Here is a 12848-nt window from a genome sequence, read left to right as displayed (position 1 = left end):
CGATAATAGAGGATATATAGCCAGTTGTTCATAACAAGGACAGCTTTTTTGTTGTTGTCTTTGCAGAAGAACTGAGCATAAAGGATAAATGAAACCTGAATTACGCCTATCGAAAATTATGGATCTGACGTAATATCTAAAAGCAGTGTAAAAGCAGTGTTAGAGACATTTTTCTTCTTGTAAACCACTTTCATACTGGAAAATAAGGTCCAAAATTAGGTCTAATTGCGTCAAACGAACACAAACTTTAAAAGGGCAATCATTGTTCAATATATCCTTAAGAAAATTCATTATCCTTATGCGTTAGTCCTTTGAAAGCAATTAGCAATAATAGTAAGTAAGTGAAAATTGCTGACTCGGCAATCAAAAGAGTAACACATAGTCATACCCATTCAAAGAGGCTTAAGTTGTACCAATTGCACATAAGCAGTACTCACTGTTCAATTTATTCACAATATTAAAATTATCCGTCCAATGTATCAATCATTTATAACTAAAGCTACACGGAAAGTGTTTTGATTACTGTGACATTTTACATTTACAAAATACTTTTAAAGTTGAAAATGTTATTTATAGATGGATTTTATGTCATATCAACTTTCAAAATGTCATTATTTCTACCTCTACTTCTGTTAACTCAATCGTCAAGTATTATTTGTTCGAAGATAATGTTCGAAAGGAAATTCTTTAAAATATTCCGCATACTTCAAGATAGATTCTCTTTTCAAAGTATTGATTTGTTTATTGCTATCGACTTTTGGAAGAAGATCCGTATCAAGTAAGATGTTATCCGTCTATCAATCATTTAAGCTTACAATTTAGTGATACGTTATGATAACCCATCCGAGACCGTGGCTTTATGTGAGAAATGAAAAAGTATTTCGTCCCTTGCTCTTCTCTTTTCCATGGAGATACAATGTAATCCCATCTGTTCGGGATAAAAATAAGTCGTGACCATATGCTTTAATCATGGTCGTCCAGATTTTTTTACTTCATAACAGCAGGTGTCAACTATAAAAAGTTGCCCTGTACTTTACTTTAGTGTTGCTTTATTTTCTTTGTCCTTCGGGATCATTGATTCCAGCCCTTTTAAGTGTTGAAAAGTGAGTACTGCTCTTAAAAAATGAGTACCGCTTAAGCCGGTACTGGAGGGCATCAGAGATGTTGCACCTTTCCATTATCCCTCATGTACAGACTCAATCAAACTGCATTTTTCATGAAATTTGTTGTGATTAATGCTTCTGAGGTATCACACTTTCTCCAGTTTTTTTAATGGAGGCTATCTTTTTATTTTATGGCATTTTAGAGTATTTGTCATGTAAAATGGATATGTGTATAATTGCTCTAAAGAAATGTTTATTGCGCATACTTACTTTTATCTTGACAAGTTTACTAATTTTGAAAATAGAAACAAAACAAAAAAAAAACAAAAACGAAAGTTTTAATAATGTTTCAAATATCATGCAATTTGGTAAAAACAGCATTTCACGACTTAAAGGACATTCGGTGAAATCTCCACTCCTAATCCAATGCATTTCGGAAATTAATTCTTATAAACTTTAATTTCAATCAATTATCTGATATGCACTCTTTATAGACACTCTATTAAATATACATTAATATTCCAAATTCATAATGCCTCTCAATAATATGAAATAAGTAAACTTTAGAAAAACTATGCTTAAATTTCATATTTGAAAATATTGCTTTCTACAAATTCGTTTATTAAATGTAAAATGAACATATTTTGAGTACACAGAGAAAAGATATGTTATGTTTTAAAAACACTTTTAGTAAACATGGTACAAATACATTTTGTCATTATAAAAACAAACTTGCAGGGTTTTTTCTAAGGAAGGACAAAATTGACTCGGCCAGTTATAGGGAAAGTGGGAAAGCAGCTTTCCAAGCATAGCTTGTGCAGTTAGACATATTCAGAAAGAATATTTCCTATATTTCGATAAATTTCTGCAATAAAAGAAGCGTATCTTCAATTGACCAAAGATGAAGCCGGCAAACAAGTAAAGTAATATATCGGAAACAGTGTAATGTGTACACTGATACTTTATTCGGAATGCATCGTTGCGACATTGAAAAAGTAAAGGTGAAAATACATTCCTTTACAGCAATCCATTTTTTTTCTATTAAAAGGTCTGGTAAAGAGTTTATATCATATGGGATTGTTTATTTTACTTACATCAACTAATATAACGAACAGCATAACATCCATATGCAGGTCTATAAGCCTTTGATATAAACATATACTATTCTAACTACAAAGTAAAATATCTTTTAAGCCTATTCAAAATACAAGTTACGGAATAGAATTTGATGTTTCTGATGTCACTCTATCCTTATTTTTCTACATATCGAATAATTCACACCATACTTTATATATATAATTACTTAACTTTCATTGGTACCTAAAAACGATAAACTTCATTGTTTTTCAAAATGCATTTTATTATCATAACTCCAATATGTACAACACAAAAAGACGAGAACATAGGTTAAAATGCATGACACATTAATCTCAGTACATTAAACGAATAATCAGATCTATTTTGGTTTTTAGTTAATATCAATTAGCTATAGATGCACAATGTCTCTTGACTACATAGTAATCAATGTACACCATTTAGTGTCTGATTTTCAAATTAACTTCGATAAAATTGTTCATTAAATTGATATACTGGTGCTGTCATCCGAGAACTCGCCGGTGTGAATACACATCATGATTGACACGTTATATTTCTGATTGTAGCATCGTCAAAATCCATGGCAAAGTCAAGTCTTGTCATCCCGTCGGAATTGTTTAATACTTTCTACCTGTTAGAGTAAACAAGGTTGAAATAAATAGGCATTATTTTACAAAGGTTTCATAATGTGATAAAACATTTTAAGTTGATGTATTTTTTTTAATTTGAACTTATTCCAGGCATGAAATAAACAATTTTAAAATGAATGTTATAGAAGATCTTCGCAAAAATCTTAAAAAATAATAATCATATTTTCAAAACGTAAAAGGAGATTATTGTTCTGAACCATCATAACGAAATTATGTTTTAATATTTAAGTTATTTCGTTTTTATTGAACAAAGAGATATAATATGTTATATAAAATATATTACCTCCCATTGGCATACCGCCTCCCATTCCACCTCCCATTGGCATCATCATCATTCCACCGCCCATTCCTCCTTTGCCGCCTCCATTGGCATACCACGCCCATTCCACCACCCATTGGCATACCACCGCCCATTCCACCCACCCATTGGCATACCACCGCCCATTCCACCGCCCATTGGCATACCACCGCCCATTCCACCGCCCATTCCTCCTTTGCCGCCTCCCATTGGCATACCACCGCCCATTCCACCTCCTATTGGCATACCACCTCCCATTCCACCTCCCATTGGCATCATCATTCCACCGCCCATTCCTCCGTTACCGCCTCCCATTGGCATACCACCGTTCATTCCACCACCCATTGGCATACCACCTCCCATACCACCGTTCATTGGCATCATTGGCATACCACCACCCATACCTGGGATTAACATTGCATAAATCTATTATTATTATTCAAGTAATGATTATACTTTTGCTTTATATCTATAATTACGAATGTTATTAACTTTATTGAATGAAAATAATTTTATACTTTTCTAGGCTTAAAACATATTATCTGTATTATCTTGATTAACAAATATGACTTGCCTCCTTTTCCGCCCATTGGCATCGGCATCGGCATTGGCATAGGCATGGGCATTGGCATTGGCATAGGTCTTGGCATAGCTTTGGGCATTGGTCTTGGCATCGGCATTGGCATTGGCATAGGCATTGGCATTGGCATTGGCATCTGCATTCCTATTCATATAAAATACATCATTCAATTTTCAATCACCACTGGTATTCATTAGATATTTCACATTTTTTATCAAATTTTAAGTTTTGAGAAACATGACTACATACCTCCCATGCCGCCTCCATTTTTACCACCGCCCATCGGCATACCTCCACCAATACCCATACCACCTGGAATAATTAAATTAAAATTGTATTAATTTTTATAATTTAAATTTTATTTAATCAAATTCTATAATAGTAGTTTATTGTACTTATATTTAGCGGGTCATTCACTTTTGAAATAAAAATAGATTACATTTTTAACATATTTAATTTTTGTTCATTCATTTAATGTTCAAGTCTTCATATTTAATATTCTTCGTTTGAGAGTAAAACAAAATCGTACTCACCCATTCCACCGCCGCCCATAGGCATCATCATGCCGCCGCCACCGCCGCCACCTGTATTACAAAGGTACATTGCATTATTAAATTGTTTATATCACTTAATCAAGTGTTCTTTTTGATATTTTTTTACAATCCAAAATAACGGGGCATACAATATCAGTTTTTGTACTAAAAGAATTATATCTAACAAAGGGAGTAAAAATAGTTGTATATTAGATTCCTAGTTGAAAAAGTATGTAACATGCAAACAATTAAAATATTGTTTTACACATTCGTTACGGAACTAAAACCAATATCGTGTTGTTTTTTTTTCAGATATGATATATTGGTTTTGATAAATTTCAATATTTATATTTAGATTTAAGATGGTGTAATTTAATTTCATAATTTGTTCTTACCTCTATATGCATTGGTTAATGCCAGCAAGGCGGAGATCAGCATGACTTGAAGTGGGTTCATTTTGATCAGTTCTGCAAACAAAAGGAAAACAGTTGTTTATTTGCAGTATTACAAGAAATGTTAGTTTATAAAGTATATGTCTGACAATTAACGTATTTACTCAATTAAACTTGAATGTTTTTAATTTGTTTTATTAATAGAATTCAATGGCTATCTATCAATTATCGCCAGAACTTTTACCAAAAGAGGGCTCTATCCTGTTACCTTTTTACGCATGAGCTACGAATTAAGCATTCATATTTACAGAATGTAAGCATCGTCTGTAATTTTTTTAATTGCTTGCATGTGCATTAATAAGTTTATATAAATTTACTGAAAACTACAAATTACATACATGTATATGTAAAGTGCTGATATTTTCCTACAATTATTTTTATTTGTTTGGGTCGTCAGACCAAACAAATAATGGTAGCGAAATTTCAGAGCCAAATGCTGTTAATTGCAAATGCCTAAAGTAGTCCACTTTTTTGAAGTGGTTACTTCCCTTTATATGTACACTAACGCCGAAATATTCAGGGGAGATCAATGCGTAAAGATTGTCAAATGACAGGCGCATTAATTTTCAAGCAAAGTAGTTCCCGAATGGTCAAAGATTTCTAATATTGTTTCATTCTTTGTAGATATACATGCTTACAGTAAGCTCCATGATTATTTACATCTGTGTTAAACAACTGGTTTAGCGTCGAAATAATAAGAGGTACAAACCCTAATTTAGAATAATATGGTTTTCTTCAGATAGTTATTATATATAACTTCACCGTGGCCGAGGGGTTTGCACGCTCGCTTATTAATAGAGAATTCTGGAGTTCAAATCCCAGTTGAGGCAACTCATTTTTTTATACATTTTTTTAGTGAAATAAACATTAAATTAACTATCAGTGTTGCAATTAGTCTTATAGCCAATTAACTACAGTTAAAACACTGGAAAGCATTGGTGGCACTATACAAAAACAAATTGGTTTATAATCTCACAACTTTCACCTTTCTGACATTCTGAGACCCAAACAAATTCAGCGCCTTCTGTGCTTTGATTATTATCGGTAATAAGATCAAAAAAATAAAACATGACAAGCAGTTAAACTGCAAAACTTATCACTATAAACTGCTGCAATAATTTGAAATATTCATACTTAAGTCACGAAAATAAATCAAGACAAACTGTTTTTTCTTACATTCGGAAGACTTTAAGAAATGATGCGAAGTCTGAAATTTGTTCCAAGGGTAATGCTTCGTCACAATATTGTACCCCTTATATAGCCATAAGTTCAGGCCAATTGTCATGTGAGGAATAAATTTGCTTTCTATGCAAAATTAAGTAACTCTAGAATAAACAAACGCGATAATTAAAGACCAAAAGAATCAAAATCATTGTACTTACATTTGAAATATTTGTGGATGTGCTGTGTGGTCTGGGTGGACGAGGAGTACTGTTAAGTGTCGCGATTTTCTCCTTTATATAGCCGAAATATATTTTTATGCAGGAAATATTTGTTTAACGAAACAAGGCCTGGTTAAAAAAGTTATGGTAACTTTGCATGTTTTGATACATACAACATTTAACTTACATACTTGTTACAATAAAGTGTCAGTAACATTAAACACTCTGTGAGCAGTGATCAAAGAATGGGATATGTAAAATTTACATTTAATGATCGCACATAGTACATCGCACATCGCAAACGGTAACCGTGTCAGCAAAATTGTTGAAGAAACAATTCATTGCATTCATTATCACCACACAAATGGATATATGTGAATAGGTGAGATGCTGGTTTTTTAATTTTTTTTCATAAATTTTATTGATGTTTTCGGAATGTTACAATTAGGATCATAGTATTTTGACGTATAATCACCAAATATTGTACAAATCCTGATTAGATTTTCGTCTTATTTCTTAATTTGTTGATGAAATAAGAATATATCCTTCAAAAAAAATAATTTGGTATGAGTTTTATGGAGGTTATTACAAATTCGCGTATGGCAATTAAGCTTTTCATATACAAAATCAATTAACGTTATTGATTATGAATCAACTTTTAATTGGCTTTTATTTATTTTTGTTTCAATTTATACTTTTTTCTTTTCATATAGTTATTTTTCACTCAAAATGAACAAAACGGAGACTTGTTTAAAATTGTCAGTTTTGTATTACGAATTGAAACAATATTTTGAACGACATTTTGTAGTTTACTTTCAATAATAAAAGATGTTTTAAGTCTTTATGTTCTTGTTTATTCACCCTAACAGCATGTTCTCGAAAATAGAGGATATATAGCCAATTGTTCATAACAAGGACAGCCTTTTCTTGTTGTTGTCTTTGCAGAAGAACTGAGCATAAAGGATAAATGAAACCTGAATTACGCCTATCGAAAATTATGGATCTGAAATAATATCATTTTAAATAAATTATCATCACTAAAACTGACAATTCAAGAGACTATCTTCATTTAAATTTGACAGCTAAAAGCAGTGTTAGAGACATTTTTCTTCTTGTAAACCACTTTCATACTGGAAAATAAGGTCCAAAATTAGGTCTAATTGCGTCAAACGAACACAAACTTTAAAAGGGCAATCATTGTTCAATAAACCTTAAGAATTCCATTTAAAAGAATTAGAAAATATAAGTAAGTGAAAATTTGTGATGGGCAATAAAAAAGAGTAACACTAGTCTCCCCATTCAAAGAGGCTTAAGTGTGCCAATTGCACAAAGCAGTACTCAGTCAATTTTTTCACACTTTTTAAATTACCGTCCAAATGTATCATCATTTAAAAACTAAAGCTACAGGGAAAAAGTTTTTTGATTTCTGTAAATTTTTACTTTTAAAAAATATTTTTTAAAGTTGAAAATGTTATTTATAAGATAGATTTTATGTCATATCAACTTATCAAAATGTCATTATTTCTACCTCTCCATCTGTTAACTCAATCGTCAAGTATTATTTGTTTGAAGATAATGTTCGAAAGGAAATTCTTTAAAATATTCCGCATACTTCAAGATAGATTCTCTTTTCAAAGTATTGATTTGTTTATTGCTATCGACTTTTGGAAGAAGATCCGTATCAAGTAAGATGTTATCCGTCTATCAATCATTTAAGCTTACAATTTAGTGATACGTTATGATAACTTATCTGAGACCGTGGCTTTATGTGAGAAATGAAAAAGTATTTCGTCCCTTGCACTTCTCTTTTCAATGGAGATACAATGTAATCCCATCTGTTCGGGATGAAAATAAGTCGTGAACATATGCTTTAATCATGGTCGTCCAGATTTTTTTACTTCATAACAGCAGGTGTCAAGTGTTGTGTGGCAGCTGTAAAAAGTTGCCCCGTGCTTTACTTTAGTGTTATTATATTTTTCTGGTCCTTCGGGATCATTGATTCCAGGACTTTTATGTGTTGATAAGTGAGTACCGCTCTTGAAAAATGAGAACCGCTCAAGCCGGTGCTAGAGGGCATCAGGGATGTAACACCTTTTCATGATCCCTTATGTACAGACTCAATCAAACCGAGTCTGCATTTTTTATGTAATTTTGTTGCGATTAATGCTTCGGAGGGATCACACTTTCTCCAGATTTTTGTAATGGATGCTATCTTTTATGTTATGGAATTTTAGCGTATTTGTCATATAAAATGGATATGTGTATACTTGCTCTAAAGAAATGTTTATTGTGCATACTTACTTTTATCTTGACAAGTTTAATAATTTTGAAAATAGAAACAAAACAAAAAAAAACAACGAAAGTTTTAATAATGTTTCAAATATCATGCAATTTGGTAACAACAGCATTTCATAACTTAAAGGACATTCGGTGAAATCTCCACTCCTAATCAAATGCATTTCGGAAATTAATTCTTATAAACTCTTTATAGACACTCTATTAAATATACATTAATATTCCAAATTCATAATGCCTCTCAATAATATGAAATAAGTAAACTTTAGAAAAACTATGCTTAAATTTCATATTTGAAAATATTGCTTTCTACACATTCGTTTATTAAATGTAAAATGAACATATTTTGAGTACACAGAGAAAAGATATGCTATGTTTTATAAACACTTTTAGTAAACATGGTACAAATACATCTTGTCATTATAAAAACAAACTTTCAGGGTTTTTTCTAAGGAAGGACAAAATTGACTCGGCCAGTTATAGGGAAAGTGGGAAAGCAGGTTTCCAAGCATAGCTTGTGCAGTTAGACATATTCAGAAAGAATATTTCCTATATTTCGATAATTTTCTGCAATAAAAGAAGCGTATCTTCAATTGACCAAAGATGAAGCTGGCAAACAAGTAAAGTAATATATCTGTAAACAACGGAAACAGTGTAATGTGTACACTGATACTTTATTCGGAATGCATCGTTGCGACATTGAAAAAGTAAAGGTGAAAATACATTCCTTTACAGCAATCCATTTTTTCTATTAAAAGGTCTGGTAAAGAGTTTATATCATATGGCATTGTTTATATTTCTTACATAAACTAATATAACGAACAGCATACCATCCATATGCAGGTCTATAAGCAGGTATATAAACATATACTCTTCTAACTACAAAGTCAAATATCTTTTAAGCTTATTCAAAATGCTAATTAGGAATAGAATTTGATGTTTCTGATGTCATTCTGGTATATCTTTTTTCTGTACATATCGAATAATTCATACCATACTATATATATAATTACTTAACTTGCATTGGTAACTAAAAACGATAAACAACGTTGTTTTTCAAAATGCATTTTATTATCATAACTCCAATATGTACAACACAAAAAGACGAGAACATAGGTGAAAATGCATGACACATTAATCTCAGTATATGAAACGAATAAGCAGATCTATTTTGGTTTTTAGTTAATATCAGTTAGCTATAGATGCACAATGTCTCTTGACTACATAGTAATCAATGTACACCATTTACAGTCTGATTTTCAAGTTTACTTCTTCTTATACGTGTAGATAAAAGTGTTCATTAATTTGATATACTGGTGCTGTTATCCGAGAACTCGCCGGTGTGAATACACATCACGATTGACACGTTATATTTCTGATTGTAGCATCGTCAAAATCCATGGCAAAGTCAGGTATTGTCATCCAGTCGGAATTTTTTAATACTTTCTACCTGTTAGAGTAAACAAGGTTGAAATAAATAGGCATTACTTTACCAAGGTTTCATAATGTGATAAAACATTTTAAGTTGATGTATTTTTTTTTAATTTTAACTTATTCCAGGCATGAAATAAACAATTTTAAAATGAATGTCATAGAAGATCTTCGCAAAAATCTTAAAAAATAATAATCATATTTTCAAAACGTAAAAGGAGATTCTTGTTCTGAACCATCATAACGAAATTATGTTTTAATATTCAAGATCTTTCGTTTTTATTGAACAAAGAGATATAATATGTTATATAAAATATATTACCTCCCATTGGCATACCGCCTCCCATTCCACCTCCCATTGGCATCATCATTCCACCGCCCATTCCTCCTTTGCCGCCTCCCATTGGCATACCACCGCCCATTCCACCACCCATTGGCATACCGCCGCCCATTCCACCGCCCATTGGCATACCAGCACCCATTCCACCGCCCATTCCTCCTTTGCCGCCTCCCATTGGCATACCACCGCCCATTCCACCTCCCATTGGCATACCACCTCCCATTCCACCTCCCATTGGCATCATCATTCCACCGCCCATTCCTCCTTTACCGCCTCCCATTGGCATACCACCGTTCATTCCACCACCCATTGGCATACCACCTCCCATACCACCGTTCATTGGCATCATTGGCATACCACCACCCATACCTGGGATGAACATTGCATAAATCTATTATTATTCATCAGTAATGATTATAGTTTTGCTTAATATCTATAATTACGAATGCTATTAACTATATTGAATGAAAATAAAATATACTTTTCTAGGCTTAAAACATATTATCTGTATTATCTTGATTAACAAATATGACTTGCCTCCTTTTCCGCCCATTGGCATCGGCATCGGCATGGGCATTGGCATAGGCATGGGCATCGGCATTGGCATTGGCATAGGTCTTGGCATAGCTTTGGGCATTGGTCTTGGCATCGGCATTGGCATTGGCATTGGCATTGGCATAGGCATTGGCATCGGCATCGGCATCTGCATTCCTATTCATATAAGATACATCATTCAATTTTCACTCAACACAGGTGTTCATTAGATATTTCACACTTTTTATCAAATTTTAAGTTTTGAGAAACATGACTACATACCTCCCATGCCGCCTCCATTTTTACCACCGCCCATCGGCATACCTCCACCCATACCACCTGGAATAATTAAATTCAAATTTTATTCATTTTTATAATTTAAATTTTATTCAATCAAATTCTATAATATTAGTTTATTGTACTTATATTTAGCGGGTCATTCACTTTTGAAATAAAAATAGATTACATAATAATATTTAATTTTTGTTCATTCATTTAATGTTCAAGTCTTCATATTTAATATTCTTCATTTGAGAGTAAAACAAAATCGTACTCACCCATTCCACCGCCGCCCATAGGCATCATCATGCCGCCGCGACCGCCACCACCTGTATTATACTTTGCATTATTAAATTGTTCATATCACTTAATCAAGTGTTCTTCTTGATAATTATTTTACAGTCCAAATAATGGGGCATATAATATCAGTTTTTGTACTAAAATAATTATATTCAACAAAAGGAGTAAAGATCATTGTAGGTTAGATTCCTTGTCAAAAAAGTATGCAATATGTACATTAAACGTGCAGGCTATTAAAATGGTGTTTTACGCATTTCGTTACATAACTTAAATCAATATTGTTTTTTATTTAGATATATTTTCGTTTTGATAAATGTTTAATACTTATTTTTAAATTTTGGCTTTATGCTTAAGATCGTGTTATTTTATTTCAATATTGTTCTTACCTCTGTATGCATTGGTCAATGCCAGCAAGGCGGAGATCATCATGACTTTAACTGCGTTCATTTTGATCAGTTCTGCAAAAGGAGAAAGCAAATGAATATTTGTCAGTATTACAAGAAATGTTAGTTTATAAAGTATATTTCTGACAATTAACGTATTTATTAAATTAAACTTGAATGTTTTTTATTTACATTTATTACTAAAATTCAATGTCTATCTTTCAATTATCGCTAGAAACTATGGCAAAGGGGACTCTATCCTGCATGATCCATGAATTAGGCATTCATATTTTTTACTGAATATAAGCGTCGTCTGTACAATTTTCATAGCTTGCATGTGCATCAATAGATTCATATAAATAAAAATGTAAATATATTGAAAACTACAAATTATCAAAGACCTAAGAACACGAAAATAAATTATGATCATCATTTGAACTACAAAACATTTTACTCTAAGCTGAAATAATTTGAATTATTTTTACTTAAGTCACGAAATCAAAGCAAGAAAAAATGTATTACTTACATTCGAAAGACTTGTGGAAGTGATGCGAGGTCTTAGGGTTTCAGTGGTTCTGCTCCGTCTCAGTGTTTTAGTCTCTTATATAGTCATAAGTTCAGGAAATATTGGTCATGTGACCCATAATTACTTTCAAAGGGCTGGTAAAAATGTTGTGAAACCGTGCATTATATTTTTTATCCACATCATGATCTAAAACCTAAATGTAAGGCTTGAACATTTTAGCATTTTTTCTTTACTCATATTGTTTTGCTTATTATAAGAATGGACTTTTAAACACATACAACAATAATTATTAACATTCGTGTGAAGATAATTGTTTATGAGAGTGTAAGAGATATTCCTCTTTTCATAGCCTCTCATGAATAGACTCAATAAAACCGAGTAGGATATTTTCAATTATTTGTTTTTGTTTCTGATCTAAAAAATGCAATTGACCTGACTTGAAATCGCAGTTTGGGTAACATGAGGGTAAACAATATCGGTGTAGATATGAATTCTTGCTTTGATGTCTTTAAACAACGAATATTACAAACATAACTACATACTAGAACTCTTTTCAGTTGCGCTTGTATTATGTGTTTGTCTGTGTGTACTTATTCGGGCAATTATGTTCATTGCTTATTATAGACGAGAGCAAACATAGTTGAAAATGTTAATCAAGTCTTAGTCC

The 12848-nt window shown here is 32.1% G+C and overlaps 2 protein-coding genes across 2 annotated transcripts; both read right to left on the bottom strand.

Annotated features, from left to right (window-relative positions):
* Positions 1–3658: 3658 nt before the first annotated feature.
* On the bottom strand, positions 3659–4715 carry LOC132730161 (procyclic form-specific polypeptide A-beta-like). Its single transcript, XM_060716017.1, has 4 exons — positions 4655–4715; positions 4260–4310; positions 3976–4038; positions 3659–3870 (listed from the first exon to the last, which is right to left on the bottom strand). Exons 1-4 carry the CDS (start codon positions 4713–4715, stop codon positions 3659–3661), a joined length of 387 nt encoding a protein of 128 aa, XP_060572000.1.
* A 4728-nt stretch (positions 4716–9443) lies between these two features.
* Positions 9444–12251, bottom strand: LOC132730167 (acanthoscurrin-2-like). The gene is made up of 7 exons (XM_060716022.1): positions 12182–12251; positions 11659–11730; positions 11251–11301; positions 10976–11032; positions 10697–10870; positions 10142–10528; positions 9444–9838 (listed from the first exon to the last, which is right to left on the bottom strand). Exons 2-7 carry the CDS (start codon positions 11717–11719, stop codon positions 9825–9827), a joined length of 744 nt encoding a protein of 247 aa, XP_060572005.1. The 5' UTR covers positions 11720–11730; positions 12182–12251; the 3' UTR covers positions 9444–9824.
* Between the last annotated feature and the right edge of the window lie 597 nt (positions 12252–12848).

Source organism: Ruditapes philippinarum, unplaced genomic scaffold, assembly GCF_026571515.1.
Source record: "Ruditapes philippinarum isolate M1 unplaced genomic scaffold, ASM2657151v2 ctg1114_1_1_1_1, whole genome shotgun sequence".
Taxonomy (NCBI): domain Eukaryota; kingdom Metazoa; phylum Mollusca; class Bivalvia; order Venerida; family Veneridae; genus Ruditapes; species Ruditapes philippinarum.
The sequence above is the reverse complement of the archived record's forward strand: the minus strand, read 5'-3'. Positions and strand labels throughout refer to the sequence as shown.